The sequence below is a fragment of the Mesocricetus auratus genome, unplaced genomic scaffold (genome assembly GCF_017639785.1).
Source record: "Mesocricetus auratus isolate SY011 unplaced genomic scaffold, BCM_Maur_2.0 Super-Scaffold_100014, whole genome shotgun sequence".
Taxonomy (NCBI): Eukaryota; Metazoa; Chordata; class Mammalia; order Rodentia; family Cricetidae; genus Mesocricetus; species Mesocricetus auratus.
Window position 1 is genome coordinate 2,715,257 of NW_024429197.1, and position 20,596 is coordinate 2,735,852.

The 20,596-nt window shown below is 52.5% G+C and overlaps 1 protein-coding gene across 1 annotated transcript; it reads left to right on the plus strand.

Annotated features, from left to right (window-relative positions):
- Positions 1–3,958: 3,958 nt before the first annotated feature.
- On the plus strand, positions 3,959–19,728 carry Padi6 (peptidyl arginine deiminase 6). Its single transcript, XM_040757533.1, has 16 exons — positions 3,959–4,130; positions 4,716–4,893; positions 5,656–5,728; positions 8,227–8,294; positions 8,955–9,063; positions 10,386–10,511; positions 11,289–11,458; positions 11,672–11,775; positions 12,599–12,710; positions 14,904–15,011; positions 15,199–15,353; positions 16,143–16,299; positions 16,383–16,506; positions 17,763–17,833; positions 18,483–18,644; positions 19,227–19,728. Exons 1-16 carry the CDS (start codon positions 4,039–4,041, stop codon positions 19,458–19,460), a joined length of 2,043 nt encoding a protein of 680 aa, XP_040613467.1. The 5' UTR covers positions 3,959–4,038; the 3' UTR covers positions 19,461–19,728.
- Positions 19,729–20,596: the final 868 nt, after the last annotated feature.

Sequence of the window (20,596 nt, forward strand, 5' to 3'; positions counted from 1 at the left end):
TTACAGAGACCCACCTGCCTCTGCCTCCAGAGTGCTGGGATTAAAGGCATGTCCCACCAACACACAGCCAGGTGAATAGCTTTAATCATGGCTGGAGCTCTTTTGACTTAATTTATGTGTGCTGGAGATGGAACCTGGGACTTCATGGGTGTTGGGCAAGTGCTCTACCAATCAGCTACACCCTCAGCCCTTAAAAATACATGCCTTGGAGCCCAGGGTGGTAATTCACATCTTTAGTGAATTTAGGCAAGCAGTCTGTGAATTCAAGACCAGCCTGGTCTGGATATGAGTTCCAGGCTAATGGGGGCAACATAATGAGACCCAGGCTCAATTAATTAACTAATTAATTAAAAATAAATAGAAACACATCCCTCAGCCAGGCGTTGGTGGTGCACGCCTTTAATCCCAGCACTCGGGAGGCAGAGGCAGGCGGATCTCTGTGAGTTCGAGGCCAGCCTGGTCTACAGAGTGAGTTCCAGGACAGCCTCCAAAGCCACAGAGAAACCCTGTCTCGAAAAACCAAAAAAAAAAAAAAAAGATGGTTCAGTGGGTACAACCTGAAGACCAGCTATCAACCTGTGGGTCCCACATAATAGGAGAACCAACTACCATACATTGTCCTCTGAAGGCCACACGCAAATACAATTTTTATAAAACTCAGATTCAGACAGGTGTGGAGATGCACATTTATAATCCCAGAACTCAAGAGGCTGAGGCAGGAGGATTATTGTGAGCTAAAGGTAGCCTAGGCTAGATAGTGAGATTTGGCCCAGAACAAGATTCTTTCCTAAAATCTCTGCCCTGCCCACAAGAAAGAGATGGATAGACCCTGAGTCCAACCGTGAAACAGAGCAGCTGCTCCCCTGCCCAGAATTTTCTAAATCAAAGCAACTTTCCTGTGGCCCAGAGAGGCTGTGGTAGACAGACCCCTGCAGACTACAGGTCTGAGGTTGCAGAAGGATCAGGGGAGGCTGGATGGATAAGGCAGCCCCTGAAATGGAGGGAGCTGCTTCAGCCATCATGGGGGAGAAGGAGCTGCCTCCAAGAGAGGCAGGGCAAAACACAGTGATCTGATGAGCAGCTCACTGTGCGAAGCCAGGCCTGGTGGCTCGTGCCTGCAACCCCAGCACTGGAAAAGAAAAAGCAAGAACAGGGATTCGAGGCCAAGCTCAGATGCATAGGGAGTCAGAGGCCAGCTTGAGCTATATGACACCCTGTCTCAAAGGATAGCCAAGATCATTTTAAAAAGGTTGGGACTAGAGCAGTGGTTCTCAACCTTCCTAATGCTGTGACCTTTTAACACAGTTCCTCATGTTGTGGTGACCTCAACCATAAAATTATTTCCATTGAGCTTCATAAGAGTAGTTTTGTTACTGTTATGAATCATAATGTGAATATGTTATATGCAGGATATTTGATATGTGACACCTGTGAAAAGGGTCGCAGTCCTCAGGTTGAGAAACGCTAAGTGGTTAAAAGCACGTGTTGCCCTTGTAGAGGGCCTGGGTTTGGTTCTCAGCCATGTACACAATAGCTCACAACTGCCTGTAACTCCAGTTCCGGGGCAGCTGATGTCCCTTTCTGACCTCTGTGGCCTCCTGCATACACATGGTACATTTACCTACACTCAGACACATACACATGACATTTAATCTTTTTATAAAACATTTTTCAAGCCAGGCGGTGGTGACGCACGCCTTTAATCCCAGCACTCGGGAGGCAGAGGCAGGTGGATCTCTGTGAGTTCGAGGGCAGCCTAGGCTACAGAGCGAGTGCCAGGATAAGCTCCAAAATAATACAGAGAAACCCTGTCTCGAAAAACAAAAACAAAACATTTTTCAAAAGATTCCATCACTTCTTGATAACACTGTGGGGTGGGGACAATGCCCTTGGCACATGGGATCGTTGGGGACACTCTAACCAGAGCACCAAGCCTGCAGAATCCTTGAGTAGATAAAACCAGATGGGCCTCAACAGCACCTTCAACCTTGTTCCGCTACATATGAGTGAAATTGGGTTATTTTCTGAAAGATTTGTTTACGAAACTTAACTCCAGTCAATCACAAGCTGTTAGGCTACTACTGTGACCAGAGGTTTCCTCATCGCCTCTACCACCTCGTTCTGACGATGCTAGCTAATCCTCTCAGTTTGCTATACACCTCTAAAGCCATCCGGGAGCTGATACCATCACTGCCTCTCTGCTAGGCGGGCAGAATGGAGAGAGGAGTGGAGGTGACTCCCTCTAAGCTCTGCCCTGCACCAAGGTCTTCTGGGAAATAAGCTGGAGATGTTCCTGTATGGAGTCCCCTTAATTAGCCCAGGCTGGCATCCTCCACCCACTCAGTCTGCCAAGTTCCGGGACTGCAGCCACCAGCCACCATGCTCAGCTTTTAGTGAAGGAATAATGGGAACTGAGCCTAAGACCTGGAGGCAGATGTTCTCTCTAACAAGGAGCCACTCTCCCACCCACCTCCTTTTTAAAAACTTTGACACACTCTTACTGAATTACCCAATCTAGTCTTGAACTCACTCCATGAGCACAGGCTGGCCTTACCTCAGCTGGATCTTTTTTTTTTTTTTTGCCACCAACAGCAAATATGTACACTGTGGAATGGAGTATGATATTTTGTGGGTTTTGAATCAGAGTCTCACTCTGTAACCCAGGCTAGTCTCAAACTTGCAGAAATCCTCCTGCCTCAGTCTGAGTGCTGAACCAGTTGACTGGCAGGAATCACCACACGTGGCTTAGTCGTTTGGCCTGGGTATGCATTACTGAGACCATGAAATTCACGGATGAACTTGTCATACCAGCAACTTATCACGGGGCGTGAGAATGTTGAGCCCTGTTTTAACAATTTTGAAATATACAATAATTATAAATTTCCCTTTCTGCCTTGTGGGCCTAGATGGACCACAGCTGTAAGCAAGGCTCCTCAGGCTTACACCATGCACCAGCTGGTGCTGCCTATCCCCACCCCGCCCCCCCACCCCACCCTTCACCACCCCTCCCCACCCCTATGCTGGCAGGAGACACAGCTGTGAGCAACCGGCTCACCTGTGTCACCAGGAAAACGATGTAGGTTGTGCCAGGACCAGGGATACGCAGAGATAATCAGCTTCCCCGACTGTGACCTCAGCACTTTGCCAAGCCCTCCCCATATCAGCTGCCAAGCAGCATACATGCTAGAGCAGTGTTTCTCAGCCTTCCTAAAGCTGTGACCCTTTGTTTTGTCTTTCTAGACAGCTTCTCTGTGTAACAGTCCTGGCTGTCCTGGTACTCTCTTTGTAGACCAGGCTGGCCTTGAACTCACAGAGATCCACCTGCCTCTGCCTCCCAAGTGCTGGGATTAAAGGCCTGCACCACCACTGCCCTGCCTGCTGTGACCCTTTAATACAGTTCCTCATGCATGTTGTGATGACCTCCAACCATAAAATTATTTCATTGCTACTTCATAACTGTGATTCTGCTACTGCTATGAATTGCAGTGTGAATATCTGGTGTGTAGGATATCTGATTATTCAACCCCAAAGGGGTCGAAACCCACAAGTTGAGAACCGCTGTCCTAGAACCAAGATCCCAGCCTTGAGATGTAGCACCCTGACCACAGCCCCTTATGTCTGGAGACTTCCGCCCTGCCAGCACTAGCAGAGTCTGCTAGTGTCTCGCTCGGTCCATGCAGGTTCCAACCACCCAGAAGGCTCCTTGCTCCCAGTGGAAGGCCAGGGCTCCAAGCGATTAGCCTCTGATTGCCCAGGGCTGCAGGGTCCATAGGCAGCAGGTGCTAAACACTGACACTGAAAGGGTCCCCCTCAGCATCCCTTCTCTCCCCTCCCCGCTCCCAGGCTCCTCCCACAGCTGCCAGAGGGAAAGGCAGGCTCCACCTGGGTGGAATTGAAGCTGCAAACCCTTAACAAGGGGGTGGGCCGGGGCGCTCCTTACCCTACTAAAGAGGAATGCAAGGGGGCTCGAGCACCCTGGGCACTTGCTCTGCTAGGTAAGGGCTGCACCTAAGGGTGGCTGTCTTGGAAAGCCTTGCCATGTTTTTCCAGAGTACTATGAGCCTGTCCCTGGACAGCCCCACCCATGCCATTTGTGTAATAGGCATGGAAATCACCTTGGACATCAGTGGGTAAGGCTCGGGGACACCTGAAGTGGGTATCTAGGAGGGGTGGCCTAGGAGGGGTGGTCTGGGTAGAGTCCTTGTGCCTAGCAATCTGGGGTTAGTTTAGCTCTCTTGGCTGGACTGACCGGCCTCCGGGAATCTGGCTTGGTCTTGGGGGCCTTCCGGTCCCACCACACGATACTGACTTACTGCTTGCTTCTGTCTCTTGCTCCTAAGAGTCCCTTTAGCTTTGGCGTGGCCATGAGGAGTAGGTGAGGGGATGTTTTCTTTGTGGTTCTCATATATGCTCACTCCATGCATGGGAGCTGGGGCCTGTATAGAAAATGAAAATCCGGTCACTGTGAGGCGTTGGTTGGAAGGTGAGGTTAGCTGAAAGTCCCTAGAGGAAGAATGAAGGCCCTGGGGTGGCAGGGATGGTAAGAGAAACTGAAGACATCCGCCCGCCTCCCTCCCGAACTTCACTGACCAGCAGCAGGCCGCTTCCTCAGTCCTGTGAGATGGATGAGGATTGGCAGGATAGCCTCAAGCCCTACTGACTCCCAGGCCAACGTGTCCCTGTGCCTCTAATGTGTGTTGTCTTTGGCAAACCAGGTGTGCGCCCAAGAATTGTGAGTCCTTCGCCATCCGTGGCTCCCCCAGGGTCCTGATCCATACCTCCAACTCTGTCATTACTGGGAAGACCGATACCGTGGTCTGGCAACCAATGACCCAGCCCATGGATGCCTTGGTGAGAATGGTGTCACCCAGCCCCACTGTGGATGAGGACAAGGTGAGCCAGGGAGGGCAGGTGGGTGACCCTTACCTACCCAGGTGGCCCCAGTGTGGCAGCCCGCAAGCCTAGCTGAAACCCATTAGCATTAGGCCAGCTGCAGCTGTCTGTGGGAGGGGACCAAAGACACAGTACAGGGTGGTGGGTGGGCGGAACCCGCCCATCTGTGTCTAGGGCAGGCAGTTTCCTGAGGCAGGAGGCTCACTTGGCTATGTAAGCACTGTGCCTTGAGTTAGGCCAGAAACCGAGGTTGTAAACTGGACCTAACGGTACATGCTTATTAAACCCGATTAATGGGGAGGAGGATAAAAAATACAAGATCTGCTGTAGAACAAGTTCAAGGCCAACATAAGCAACCTCTATGAGACAATACTAAAAGTCTAAGTGGTCGAGGCCCTTGGGGCCAGCTTACTGTGGGCCATTGGAAGCTTTAGGTACTAGAGTATAAAGCCAAGGTCAAATGCTTAGACTCTGGTGCTGGGCTCCTGCTCTCGGCCCTTAGACTCTGGTGCTGGGCTCCTGCTCTCGGCCCTTAGACTCTGGTGCTGGGCTCCTGCTCTCGGCCCTTAGACTCTGGTGCTGGGCTCCTGCTCTCGGCCCTTAGACTCTGGTGCTGGGCTCCTGCTCTCGGCCCTTAGACTCTGGTGCTGGGCTCCTGCTCTCGGCCCTTAGACTCTGGTGCTGGGCTCCTGCTCTCGGCCCTTAGACTCTGGTGCTGGGCTCCTGCTCTCGGCCCTTAGATTCTTCATGCTGTCTCCACAGGTGTTGGTCTCATACTACTGTCCTGAAAACGAGGTCCCCAAGACCACAGCTGTGCTGTACCTCACTGGCATTGGTAAGTCTCGCTGCCTCTAGGAGCTGAAGACCATCCAGCCCTCTGGAGAGCAGGGCAGGTGGTGCCAAGCTAGGGAGAGGCTCCTCTTTATAAAATGTCTTCTATTGGACCTGAGACATCCACACACATTCCCTCGGAGTTTAGTTACCGTTCCTCCGTTTCCTGAGGATGGAATCTGCATAACTTATCTGCCCCCCTTACTCTATCACTGATGGTCTGGTCCAAAGTTCCTGTATCCCCTCACTGTAGATCTCTCTGCCCTTGGCAACTTACTGCTCTAAGAAGGCCTTATACTCTATGTGAGTGCACATGAGGCTCCCGGGGGCGGAGGGGGGAGGGGATCAGATGCCCCTGGACTAGAATTACAGGTGGCTGTGAGAAGTCTGATGCACGCTGGGACCCGAACCCGGATCCTCCGAGAAACAGTGAGTTCCTCGCAGCTGAGCCATCTCTCCAGCCCCATCTCGCACCTGCTTTGTAAGAACCAGATGGCCACTGTCTTCTCTGCCTTGACCTGGTGGTGTTAGATACACTTGTCATCCTGTCACCTGAAACCTATTGAGGTAGCTCCCTGATCCTTTCCAGGGCTTCCACCCCCAGATGGCCACCAAAGTGTTTCAGGCTCACATAACTCATTCCTCTATAGACTCCAAAACCGTCTCTACCCAGGTGACCCAAAGATTCATGGGTATTGCCTTCCCAACACAGCTTACATCTCTTAACTTAATGGGTCCTAAATGAAACTGATTTCTCTACCCTGCCTCGAGGCTATCTTTGTGTGTTTAGTTCGTGGGCATCACATGGCGTATGAAGTCCTTGGAGGCCAGATGGGTCTGTCATCTCGAACTCTTGAGTGACAGTAGTTGTGAGCTCCGTGTGGATGCTGGGAATTGAAGTCGAGTCCCTGCACAAGCAGCCAGTGCTCTTGACTGCATCTGTCTCCTGAAGCTAATCCCTTCCCCCTCACAGCAGACTCGGCTCCATCCTTCCGGGTGTTCAGGCTCCTCACCCTGGTGTCGCCCTTCCTCTGGGGACGCCTTGTCAGTCTAAGTCTTAGACTCCCCAGGCGTAGCCAGACTGAGTTCTGTCCCGGTTTCCAGCAGTTTTTACCCAGGTCTTCAGTGGGGCTCCCAGCTTCTTGGCATTGTGTGGGTCCAGTTGTGGTCGTGGTCTTATCCCACAACCGGAGTGGTGTGTCTTTAGGAAGATGCCAGATGACAGCACCTGGGTTCCCAGGCTTCAGCTTCTGTGGGACCCGAATCAAACTACAACCCAAAGTCATAGTCATGACTGCCCCTAAGCCTTCCGTGAGTCACCCAGCTACCTGACACTCGAGTCTGTTTCTTACCCCTTCTATTTTTGGCACTGGTGGCTTCCTTGACCCTTGAACTTGCCACTTTGTGCTTATTTCCCATTCCTTCTGGTACCTTTCACTCCAGATATTGGGGATCTTTCTGCCTCTTTTAGGGCTTTAAGATGTTAGTTTAGCCAGGTGGCAGAGGCAGGCGGATCTCTGAGTTCGAGGCCAGGCTGGACCGACAGCCTCAAACAATAGAGAATCCCTGTCTTGTAAAACCCAAAACAATGTCAGTTTATAGAAGATCCCTTTGACTAAGACAAGCACCTGGCTCCATTCCCTAACCTCTGAATCCCCTGGCCCATGTTACTGTCCATGAGCACGTATACTATGATCATCTACAGCCAACCTCTATGGATATTAAACACTAAGCTCCAAAATGGCAAGTTTTACACACGGCTATACCCCAAACATTCGGGCTCACCGTGGGCAGTAGGACACCATGCCTGTTGGTTGGGTGCTGAGGGTGCAGCACCAAGCCAGCAGCAAGTCATGGTCCTAACCTTCCAGGTGGGAAGTGGCCTTCACTCGAGATCTAGGGGTGACACTAAGGTAAGGCTGAAGGGAGCTGAGCCGTGTGGGAAGTGGGGGTGAACAGTGAGAAGCCACAAGAAGGTAGTACCCCAGGAAGACTTTAGGCAGAAGTCCGGCACCATTAAGTTCCCAAGGGGTTCCATGTGGATCCTTGTGGATCTTCAAGTCTGAAGATTGTTCTAGAAGGGTAGGAAGGTAGGTTCCTTGTTGGGATTGCTTGGATGGAAGCAGGAAGGGTGAGGTCACATCACAAGTGTCTGACCTCTGGTGTGTGGATGGGGGAAGGGGAGAGGGGCTCCCTCCCTGACTTACCATGAGAACCAGCTTGCCTTTGAGGACACTGACTTACCAGGAGTGTCCAACTTGTGGCCCAATATAGCTATGGATATATCCCAACATAAAGTCACACACAAGAAAATTGACTTTAATGTGACTTACTCTGACTCACTGTGTGGGTCTCCAGCATGAATTTTGAAGATGCTGAACTTCTTGACATTAAGATACCCTACTAGGCTTTCAGCATGGGCTTGCTCTGTGAGGACCACTGGAGTTTCTGGGTCCCATTAACAAGCATCCCAGGTGTCTGAGATCTTCCCTTTCCCTTCAGAGATCTCCTTGGAGGCAGACATCTACAGAGACGGGCAGCTGGACATGCCAAGTGACAAGCAGGCTAAGGTGAGACTTGCCTGGTTGAGGGAGCAAGGCCGGACCCAAGGGAGCCCTGACCCCTGGGCCCATTTTTATGACTTCAGGTGTCTTTATCACTGCTATACAAGTCAAGGTCAATGAAATCGATTGCTGACTTCTGAAAAATGGCTAGGTGTGGTGGGATGTGCCTTTTTAACATGCACGAAGGAGAAGCAGAAAGGTCAGGCATTGAAGGCCATTCTCAGATACACAGGAACCACATACTAACCTGGGCTATAGTAGATCCTGTCTCAAAACAAAACAGTCAGATGTGGTGGCACCTGCCTGTCAACCCAGTACTGGGACGACAAAGGCAGAATGAGTTTTCTGCCTTCCTAGGATTACATGTCAAGACCAAACCAAAATAGCAAGGTGTCCAGAGGCACTGGCCTGGCTATATAGCCAGCTACACCTGAGTTAGCTGTGCCACCCCTGGCCCTCTGGTGGGACACAGCTCTTGCAGCAAGTCTCTCTGGACCTGCCTTCCTGGAACCTGTATTTATTCCCCCAGTAGCTTTCTGTTCCCGCAGGCCATCTGTCTCAAACTGTCTTCCTGCGTCCCCAGGGACTGAGTACAAAGCTCTGTATACGAGAAGCAAAGGGTTTGTTTGTGTCTCTCTCCTACCTCAATGTCCCTGTCATTTGCAGAAAAAATGGGTGTGGGGCCCGAATGGCTGGGGAGCCATCCTGCTGGTGAATTGTAACCCTGTAACAGACGAAGCTGATGACGAAGCCAGTGATCAGGAGGCCCCCAAAGGTACCTTTCCCGTGTTCCCACCTCTATCCAGTTCTGACCGTTCCTCAGCCCACCGTGCAAGTCACAGCTGATTTCCTCAGGGATGACCAAGCCTTTTATCATGGGTTGGGAGTGTATCACTCCATAGGAGAGCATTTGCTTAACATGTACAGAGGCCCTAGGTGACATTACTGGTATGCCAAGGGGTTTTGTGCCTTGAAGCTGTGTAATGAGAGGCCGTATGGTTTCATACAAAGGTGCGTATAGCTTTTAAAATTCATAGCTGGGCAGTGGTGGGTGCCCACCTTTTAATCCCAGCACTTGGGAGGCAGAGATAGGCTGACCTGTAAATTTGAGGCCAGCCTGCTCTACAGAGTGAGTTTCAGGACAGCCAGGACTGTTACAGAGAAATACTGTCTCAAAGAAAGTTATTCATAGCCAGGCTGTGGTAGCACACAATTAATTCCAGCACTTGAAGTGGAATCGGGCAGATCTGAGATCATGACCAACCTGGTCTAGTGTGAGTTCCAGGACAGTCAGGGCTACAGAGAAACCCTATCTCAAAAAACTACATGTGTATCTACGTGAGTTTATGTGCACCATGTGTGTGCTGGAGCCCTTGAAGTCAGAGGGCAGCAGATCTCCGAGAACTAGAATTTGCAATTGGTTGTAAGCCACCTGAAAATTGATGCTGAGTCAAACCCAGGTCCTTTGGAAGAGCAAGTGCTCTTAACCACCGAGTCAACCCTCCGGCTTGCTCTCCTGCATGTGTTTGAGACTAAGATCACATGTATCCCGGGCTGGCCTTGAACTTTTGATCTTGCGTCTACCTCCTGAGAGAATTACAAATGTGCTCCATCACAGCATTCATATATAGTGCTAGGGACTGGACACCCCAGCCCCAGAACTCTGTGCGAGCTAAGCACTCTACCAGCTGAGCTATATCCTCGGTCCCCATGAAGGCAGTCTGAACATCCGACAGCAACCCATTAACTTCCTGGTTGTGAATGAGCTTCATCTTGCCATTCGGGGGTAGAGATGAGACATTGACCTCACAAGGTGGTGAAAACTCTCCATTCCATAGAAGGGGTGTGACAAACTCTCTCCAGTGCCCAGGAGGTGCCTTCGGGCTGGGAACACTGAGCATCCCAGGAAACAAGATTTCAGATAAGCCTTAAGGCCAGACATGACAGCTCACACCTGTCACCCCAGCACCTGGGAGGCTGAGGCAGAGGAATTGCTGAGTTCAGCCAGACTGGACTTGATGTAACGTCTACCCCAATCTCTCACTTTGCCATCCCGGAGCCTGGCCTGAACCTGCCTGTGTCCATCCTTCTGCCCAGAGATACAGAACATGTCTCAGATGACTCTGACAGTAGATGGCCCCATCTCTGTCATCAAGAACTACATGATGATCCTCCACACATCCAAGGAAGAGGCGAACAAGGCAAAAGTCTACTGGCCCCAGAGTAAGTCCCGACCCTGCTCCACCTCGGCCTGCTGGCCAAGTGGTGGCCCTACACCACCTCTAACAGGGAACCCAGGATCTAGTCATAGGCCCTACACCACCTCTAACGGGGAACCCAGGACCTAGTCATAGGCCACAGGCTGTGTGGCCAGATCAATGTTGCAGGGGCTGTCTGGCTGCCACCTTTACCGGAGTTAACTTATTACCATGGGGTTAGCCATCCATCATATGGAGATGATGGTGCGTAGCTTCAGGAGTCTCTCAGCTGGGAAAGGATGGAATGCACCTGAGCCGATAAGATAACTTAGATATCCCCAAGTAACTCCTATAAGGGAGATCCCTTTTCAGAAAACCTTAAACTTGTGTACGGGTGTCTTATCTACATACGTCTGTGCACTCACTATGTGTACGTGGTAACTGCGGAGGCCCACGAGAGGGTGTGAGGTTCTCAAACTGGAGTCAGATGGCTGTGAGCCTGCAGCATGGGTGCTGGGAATCTCCTGTCCAGTCACTGTAGTTGAATCGGTAAGCTCCTGGTCCAGTGAAGGAGACCTTGAGGACACCTGCGTCAACCTCTGGCCTACACATGCGTGTGTACACGCATGCAAACACCATACAGTGTGTACAGTGTGATGGTGCATTACCTCACTCTTAACCGTGCTGGCAATCCCAGAACCCTCTGATGTCCTAACGAATCACAAGTCTGCTGTGCTTGCCCACCTGGGACGGACAGCAACCAGACCGCTCTAGTAACTAGTCACCCCTTTATCTCTCCTAGAAGGTACCCATGAGATGGTAATAGGACCTGGCAAGCCTATCCATGTCCTGGCTCCCTTTGAGAATGGAGGGAAAGAGACCTTCTACATCGAAGCTATAGAGTTCCCATCTGCCAGCTTCACAGGCCTGATTTCATTCTCCATCTCCCTAGTGGAAGAGTCTCATGACAAGGTATGCTGCCTGGCCAGTGAGGATCCCTGGGAGAGTCACAGTGGTGGCTGGACACTCAGGAGTATGGCTCTTAGTACGGCTGGGGGGTATTAGAGCTGGAAGGCAGTGGACTCCAGTGACGGGTTGGGATGAGTAGCTGCAGACGCCAGGGGTGTTAAGAGGGAAGGGGGCAGATGGAGCCCAGGTCTCCATGGAGACTGTCCTACATTGCAGTTAGTCCCGGAGATGCCGCTATACAAAGATACAGTGATGTTCCGGGTGGCCCCTTACATCTTCACTCCCAGTACCCAGCCGCCTCTCGAGGTTTACCTGTGCAGGTAAGAGTGCCTGAGGTCACCTGGGGAGGAGCGAGTGTCATTAGCATCCTCTCTTCCCCCCCCCATGCTGGGCAGAGACCCAAGAAATGATGAGGTCTTTGGAGCGTTGCATGGGATGTCAACATAAACAATGGGCCTGGGACCAGCCTAGAATCTGGGTGACACTTCCCTGATTGTGACTCCCCGATGCAGCCTATCAGGTGTCTTTATCACCTTCAAATGTCACTTTGTACCCAAGAAGAAAAGGATGTCCACCGTAGATCCACAGTGTTGGTCCTCTGTATGAAAAGTGCTATAATCTCCAGGTGTGGTGCGGTGCACACCTTGAACCCCACCCCCAGCACTCAGGTTACAAAAGGCTGGCCAGTCTGTGTTTGGGGCTAGCCTGGTCTGCAAAGCAAGTCTCAGGACACTGTCTAGTAGTGAGACCCTGTCTCAAAAAGCCAACCCAGGTGTCCAGATGTCCCCATATCCCCATGCCCCACAGAGAGATGACCTCACTGGCCATCTTGAGCTGCCTAGTTTCTGATAGTCTCTTGGGGAGCAAACGGTCATCCGATAGTTTGAACGGAGGAGCCCATCCAAGGACATAATAGAGAGCGTGTGTGCAGAGGTCAAAAGGTGTGCACTGTGACCGGGGCTGGACCATCACCAGCCGTGCCAGCATGGTCTAGGTAGAAAAAGTCTAGGTCTGTGACTATGCTGAGGTAGGGGACACATTGTGGGGCAGAATGTGGCCCTCTCCCTTGCCTTCCCCCTGGGACCAGGCAGTGTGGCTGATTCAAGGACCTTGAAATCAGTGTGGGCTTCTCTCTCGTGGCAGGGACTTGCAGCTGCAGGGTTTTGTGGACACAGTGACAAGGCTGAGTGAGAAGATTAATGTGCAGGTGGCATCTGTCTACGAGGACCCGAGCCGTCAGGGCAGGTGGCTCCAGGTAACTGACAGCCCACCTGGGGTGCTCGAGCTGTGGAGGGGCAGGGCAGCTTGACACACATGCCACAAGATGACCTCAACACAGTGAGCAAGCGCACCACTGAAGACAAATCTAGAGTCCGGCCCCCTTCCTTCTGGGTGGCAGGCATATTTCAAGATGAATTTGAGGCCTCGGTTGCAGGTATCAGAGCCGGGCTACGAGTCTGAGCTTGTGCCTGGCCTAACAGCAGGACCAGAGCTGGGCTATGAGTCTGAGCTTGTGCCTGGCCTAACAGCAGGACCAGAGCTGGCTCCTACGAGTCTGAGCTTGTGCCTGGCCTAACAGCAGGACCAGAGCTGGCTCCTACGAGTCTGAGCTTGTGCCTGGCCTAACAGCAGGACCAGAGCTGGCTCCTACGAGTCTGAGCTTGTGCCTGGCCTAACAGCAGGACCAGAGCTGGCTCCTACGAGTCTGAGCTTGTGCCTGGCCTAACAGCAGGACCAGAGCTGGCTCCTACGAGTCTGAGCTTGTGCCTGGCCTAACAGCAGGACCAGAGCTGGCTCCTACGAGTCTGAGCTTGTGCCTGGCCTAACAGCAGGACCAGAGCCGGCTCCTACGAGTCTGAGCTTGTGCCTGGCCTAACAGCAGGACCAGAGCCGGCTCCTACGAGTCTGAGCTTGTGCCTGGCCTAACAGCAGGACCAGAGCCGGCTCCTACGAGTCTGAGCTTGTGCCTGGCCTAACAGCAGGACCAGAGCCGGCTCCTACGAGTCTGAGCTTGTGCCTGGCCTAACAGCAGGACCAGAGCCGGCTCCTACGAGTCTGAGCTTGTGCCTGGCCTAACAGCAGGACCAGAGCCGGCTCCTACGAGTCTGAGCTTGTGCCTGGCCTAACAGCAGGACCAGAGCCGGCTCCTACGAGTCTGAGCTTGTGCCTGGCCTAACAGCAGGACCAGAGCCGGCTCCTACGAGTCTGAGCTTGTGCCTGGCCTAACAGCAGGACCAGAGCCGGCTCCTACGAGTCTGAGCTTGTGCCTGGCCTAACAGCAGGACCAGAGCCGGCTCCTACGAGTCTGAGCTTGTGCCTGGCCTAACAGCAGGACCAGAGCCGGCTCCTACGAGTCTGAGCTTGTGCCTGGCCTAACAGCAGGACCAGAGCTGGCTCCTATGAGTCTGAGCTTGTGCCTGGCCTAACAGCAGGACCAGAGCTGGCTCTGCTTTTCTGGAGAATCCTTCTGCTCCAAACACATCTGAGCCCTTACCGGAGGCCGTCGTGCCACCGGGAGCTAGAGCTGAATAAGAACAGGTACCCTCCAGTCGGGCCCGAGCTCTAAGTGCTGAGGAGGACAAAAAGGCACAGACATGACAGCCTGAAGCAGGGGTCACTTATGTAGCTGAGAAACATTCAGGTGGGCCATAAGGCAAGGGCTGCTGGGGCTGTGATGGGGGCCACCAGGTCTTCAGGTGACAGTGCCATTGACATGGAGGTTTGCAATGTGAGGTGTGCCTGGAGGAGCGAGGAGTGATCAGGGGCGGGTAGAAGTTGCATCATGGAATAAGAGAACCTTCCAGCAAAGGACAGACGCGCTAACTCAAAGCAAGGTGTGTGTGGGTGGGTGGGGGGGTGATGTTCTAAAGGTAAAAGCTGGAACTGAAAGGTCAAGGGTTAGGGATGTAACTTGGAGTGTTTGCCTAGTGTCGAGTAGAATCCCAAATTCAGTTCCCAGCATCATGTAAACTGGGGTATGAGCTGGTGCATACCTGTAATCCCAGCCCTCGGAGACAAGGCAGGGTGGATCAGAACGCAAAGCCAGCCCTCAGTTGCATAGTAACTTTAAAGGTTACAAGAGATGATGTCTCAAAAGACACCCTGCCCCCATCTACACACATACCCTAAAAAAAAACAGGTCCTTGGCTGAGATGCAGGGAACTCGATCTGGCTAGATGTCATAGGGCAGGTCAGATCATAGTGACTGGCCTACAGGTACCAGAAACAATTGACTTGCTTTGTAAGTAGAACTTGACAAAGACCAGGTGATGGGGTGGGGGGTTCTCAGTCTTAAACTGGAAAGTGGAATGCGTTGGGCAAAGCGTCTGGGGGCAGGTTTTGAGGGCTGAGCTGAAGCCGGCCACATCTCTCTTCCGGCTGCCCCCATGACGCAGTATAGCAGATGAGGGAGCAGCCGATGAAGAGTTAATCGTCTTTGTCTCCCCAGGATGAGATGGCTTTCTGCTATACTCAGGCTCCCCACAAGACCCTGTCCTTGGTTCTCGACACCCCCCGGGTTTCCAAGCTGGACGAGTTCCCCATGAAATACTCACTGGTGAGGCACTGGGTCTGATTACAGTGAACCTCTCAGGCTTGGTGTTGAGCCAGGATGCTGGGATGCTGGGGGCGGGGCTTCCAGGTGGCCTCTGTGAGGAAGGGGGGATGTGCATGTAGCTGACAGAGTGAGACCGGACCTACATTCAGTCCTTCCTCTACTTTCCCCCTCTGGGTCTCCTCCTTAGAGTCCTGGTGTTGGCTACCTGACCTTCGAAACTGAGGACCACGGAGTGGCTAGCCTGGATTCCATTGGGAACCTGATCGTATCCCCGCCAGTCAAGGCTCAAGGCAAAGATTACCCACTAGGCAGAGTCCTCATTGGTGGCAGCTTTTACCCCAGGTGAGCTGGATCACCAGCTGGCAGGTAACTAGCTGTCTTAAAGGGAAGACCACCATCACCCTGGTCACAATAATTATCGGTTCCCCTCAGCAGACAAGCTCTGTATTTTTGACGCTGAAGGGTATTTGAGCCTTTGGTTCGTGTAAGACTGGAGTTAGAGAAAAGTAAGCCGTGGAGGGATGGCACAGTTTGGAGTGCTTGCCTAGCAAGCAGGAGGTCCTAGGTTCAGCTTCATCCGTGATTCATGCCTCTATGGATTTGAGGCCAGCCTGAGCCTGAGGCCACCCCTACCCCGTCTCAAAAGCCACCAAAAATTATTTCCTGGGTTTAAAGCCAACTAAGCTGACTGTTGGCCCCAAAGGCATGACTTTTATAAAATAATGGGGTTGGGTTGGTGGTATTAACTCTAAATCCAGATCATGTAGTTCAGGGCTCAGTCAACTTGGATCAGGTGATTTGGGCTTGAGCCAGGTCACAGTAAGGGTTACCGCAAACACACACCCCTTTCTAAATGTGCCACAGTACACATTTTGTGCTCAGGACAACTTGTTGGAGTTCGTTCCCTATGTGTGGGTCTTAGGGATTCAATCCAGGTCCCCAGGCTTGGCATCAAGTGCTTCCATCTTCAGAGCCAGTTGGCGCTGGCCCAGAACGAGACCTTTTTAAAAGCCTGCCTACCCATTGGCAAAAGCAGTCTGTATCCTGGAGGTGGCCTGACTCAGTGGATGATGGGTAGCTGCCCTGGAGCCTCCCAGCATCTCAAAGACTGCACTTTCTTCTATCTCCCAGCAACGAAGGCCGGGACATGAGCAAGGTCCTGCGAGACTTCGTGTGTGCCCAGCAGGTGCAGGCCCCTGTGGAGCTCTTCTCTGACTGGCTGATGACCGGCCGTATGGATGAGTTCATGTGCTTTGTCCCCGTAAAGGACAAAAATGATGACGGGAAGGTTTGTGTCAGGGGCTGGAGAAGATGCATCTGCTGGAGACCCCAGAGACCCCCACAGCGGGTGACTCTCGTCTCCCTTCCCAGGGTTTCCGCCTCCTGATGGCCAGCCCCAGTGCCTGCTATGAGCTCTTTGAAGAGAAGCAGAAGGAAGGCTTTGGGGACATGACCCTGTTTGAAGATGTCGGAGCAGAACAGCTCCTTTCTAATGGTAAAGGTGACTTTTCTTCACCTAGGACTTTTTTCAGACAGGGTTTCAAGACCAGGCTGCCCTCGAACTTGGATCCATCTGTCTCTGCCTCCTGGGTGCTGGAATTAAAATTGTGAGCCACCACCACCACCTGGTCACCTAGTACCTTCTATAGTAGTTCTCAACCTGCTGTTGGGTCAAGACCCCAAAGGGGGTTGAACTACCCTTTCACAGGAATCACATATCGGATATTTACATTAGGATTCCTAACGGTAGCAAAATCAGTTATTGAAGTAGCAACAAAATCTTATGGCTGGGGGTCACAACATGAACTGTTAAAGGGTCGCAGCATTAGCCAGGTTGAGAATCACTGGTCTAGAGGTTTCACTTGTCATTGGTAGAGAAGGCACAGGGAATCCTAAGGGGTGGTAGAAAGGGACATCTCTCACTAAAAGGCAGACTGGTGCCACCTGGTGCCACTTGGAAGCACTGACACTCCCAGGTCTCCCTTAAGGAGACACAAGGAGACTGGCAAGGGTGTTCCCCGGCCACCTTCTAGCCTAACCATGAAGGGACCACAAAGGGACTGACTTTCCAATAAGGAGGTGAGGACATCAGGACATTCCTTTTTTTTTTTTTTTTGGTTCCTTGAGGCCGGGATTTCTGTGGCTTTGGAGCCTGTCCCGAACTCGCTCTGTAGACCAGGCTGGCCTCGAACTCACAGATCTGCCTGTCTCTGCCTCCCAAGTGCTGGGATTAAAGGCGTGCGCCACCACCGCCCGGCTCAGGACATTCTCTCAACCTGGGCTAGAGACTCGGGTACCACCCATCTCCTGAGCAACATTCTATGGTAGGATCCAGGGACACCTTGTCACAGGGTGAGGGCATGGGATACAATACCAGAAGGCAAAGGCTGTCACCTCTGGGCTAAAACCTGAGGAACAGAGTCTGAGCCTGATGGCCACACTAGAAGGCTCCTGGTACAAACCTAGGCAGGGGAGGGAGTAGTGCCACACAGCCGTACAGAGGTTGAGGTGCCTGTCTAAGTTAGTGGGGGCTGATGTCACCACACTAATGCACTTTGACCTCACTTTCCCTCTAGACAGTGGCTAGTGGCAGTAAATCCTGTCTGGGTTTTCTGGTGGTATGCATCTTAGTTGATACCAGATGTAGGATTCAGGAACCGCACCTGGGTCTAGAGACAAATACAGTGACTGAGGATGCACCAGTCATGCTGGACATTGATCTGTCCCCTGCCTGGCCGCCTCTTTCCACAGGGAGGGAGGCCAGAACCATCTCCCAAATCCTGGCTGATCAGAAGTTGCGAAAGCAGAATGACTACGTGGAGGTAAAGGCCTGGGGTGCTGGCCCTGCAGGGAGGCTTGCCTCCTATCAGGGTGGAGGCAGCTGCCCAGCCCCAGATACAGACTTCAGGGGTGCAGTAGGGTGCCCTGTTCACTGGGTCATTACTACTTAGACCATGAACATCCTATGCCATGGTTTACTGGTGCCCTGGCCTCTGCAGAACCTGCCCTGGCAAGTGGGTACCAGATAGGATCAAACCACCTGCCCTAGGCCCTGTCTGAAGCTGGTTGGATACCATGGGTGTTGTCAGCAGGGGAGGGTGTGCTGAGTAGGTGGGAACGGATGCTTAGATGTGAGGGAAGGACCTGAAGACTTCTGTGGCCCCCACACACATACACCCTGCTCACTTGAAAGACCCAGGGGGCTTTGTGACATTAGTGGCCATCCAGCAGACTAGCTGAGGGATCCTGGCCTCCTACATCTCGGCCTTTTCTCTGAATTCCCTTTGCCTTAGGACTGCTATAACTACATGTTCAGGAAAGGCTCACAGGGCCCGCCAGGACTCCTGGCTCATGGGATTTAAGCCTAATAGAAGCCCCTCCAAGGTCTTTCCTGGATTTGTGTAGAAACAAGCGAAGCTTCCTGATGTCCACACCCCTGCTGTCTCTCTTCCCCCCTTCCCTATTGTGCAGAAATGCATTAACCTGAACCGTACCCTCCTCAAGAAGGAGCTGGGCCTGACAGAGAAGGACATCATTGCCATTCCACAGCTCTTCTGCCTGGAGTTGCTGACAAACGTCCCCTCCAACCAACAGACCACAAAACACTACGCGAGGCCCTACTTCCCTAACATGGTGAGGGCTACTGGGCGTGCCTGGTTCAAACAGTCTGCTTGGCCCACACTGCTGGTGCCTCGCCGGCCATGGTGCTAGATCGGTGTCTGATGGTTGGGGCCTGGAATGGAAGCCTGCCTGATGTAGCAGCCCCCAGGCTCGTGTGAGCAGTACCTGAGCTGCTATGAGTGGGTTCGGAAACGCAGGTATCAACGAACGAAGGCAGGGAGGTCTGCCTTCAGGTTTCTGGAGCCCCCTGGGTCTTAAAGCTGGCTGGGACAGGGTATGCAGACAAGGCCAGAGCAACAAATCCAGAGACAATGTATGGTGGCAAGCCACCAAGGTTAGCTGCTGGTCAGAATTCATGTTTTTTCATAAACATTGGCAGGCACTGAAACTAAGCAGATTTCACTGAGGTTGTTTAGTGGTGCCTACAGGGACGCACACAGGCTTAAGTTTGGCCAACCCTAAGGAGTGACGTGTGGTTTTTCCCTGTATCTGATTCTGTGCCCCTACCCAACCCCACCTCTCCCCATACACACCCCAGGAAGGGCAGGGAGAGCTTTTATTTCAGGGCCCTGATCCCAGCTCTGTGTTTAACAGCTGCAGATGCTTGTGTTGGACAAGCATGTAGGGATCCCCAAGCCCTTTGGGCCCCAAATCAAGGGCACCTGCTGCCTGGAAGAGAAAGTCTGCGACGTACTGGAGCCCCTGGGTCTCAAGTGTACCTTCATCGATGACTTTGACTGCTACCTGACCAACATGGGAGACACCTGTGCCTGTGCGATTGTCCACCGAGTGCCATTTGCATTCAAGTGGTGGAAGATGATTCCTTAGACCCTGGAGCTGCTGGCTCTGCGCCCTCTCCCTGGCGTGAATGGCCTTACCATTAAGCAATAGTGGCACCTGTGATTCCCGGTGCACGGGGTTGAAGCTGAAGGGAATGAGGAGCCTGGAAAGCTAGGGTCCCTCAGATATACCATCTTGATTGTCCACACCCCTCCCTGGGTCAGAGAAAATGGTGTGGGGAAAGAAAATGGTGTGGGGAACTGTCTTTAGACAACTACAGAGCAAAAAATAAAACATAACTACAGAGCAAATAAAACAGGTGTTCTGAATGCATCCTAGGGCAGCTGCCTTACTTTGGAGAAGGGGCAGGTTGGAGCTTTTGCCACTTCAGCAGGATGTGGGCCCTAGTTGCTGTTCTGAGTTTATAATGGGCAATACAGCTGGACTTCCCCAAATGCTCTGGACTGATTCAGCTAGGCCATACTGATCTATACTCTTCAAGCTGGAGGAAGGAGCAGGGGGCTGTACCTAGCCTCGGGCCTGCATTTGAGGAGACGGGCCTAAATGGAGTTGACATCCTGCTGGCAGGCAGCCGGTCCCAGCAGATGGAGGCTCTGGTCTCAGCTGTCCAGTAGCATGAGGGTTAAGGGTAGCTGGGTGAGCCTACGCTGGTTCCCAGAGCCTGCTGTCCACGTTGAAAAGTGTCCTGTCTCACTGGCTGGGTCAAGGGCAAGCACTGTTAACAGCAGAGGGGTTCGGAGGTCTGGTACCCTCAGGCTCTTCCCGTGGTCAAGATCAGGACCCTTAAGTCCTTGGCAAACCTCAACAGTGGCCCCCACCACACCCCCACACTCCCAAGAGTTGTCAGAAGCAGGGGTGAGTGGCCTTGCTTGTTCGAGGGGTCAGTGGGAGCAGGACCGTACCCCCAAGGTAACCTGTAGGTGGAACTGGAGAGCTGTGACCTGAGGGAGCCACTTGGTGACCTCAACCTAAGAGGAGCTCTACAGTCCCACAGACCTGCTCAGGGCTAGGTGTGGATCTGACACAGACGGACAGACTCCGGCTGGCCAGAAGGCCCTAGAATGAGGCCAATGCTAAGACTTTTCTGGTCGGGGAGATGATCCTAGGACCTGCTGTGCCCTGAACCTATAGCCCCCCCCCCCACGGTGCATCTACAACTTGGG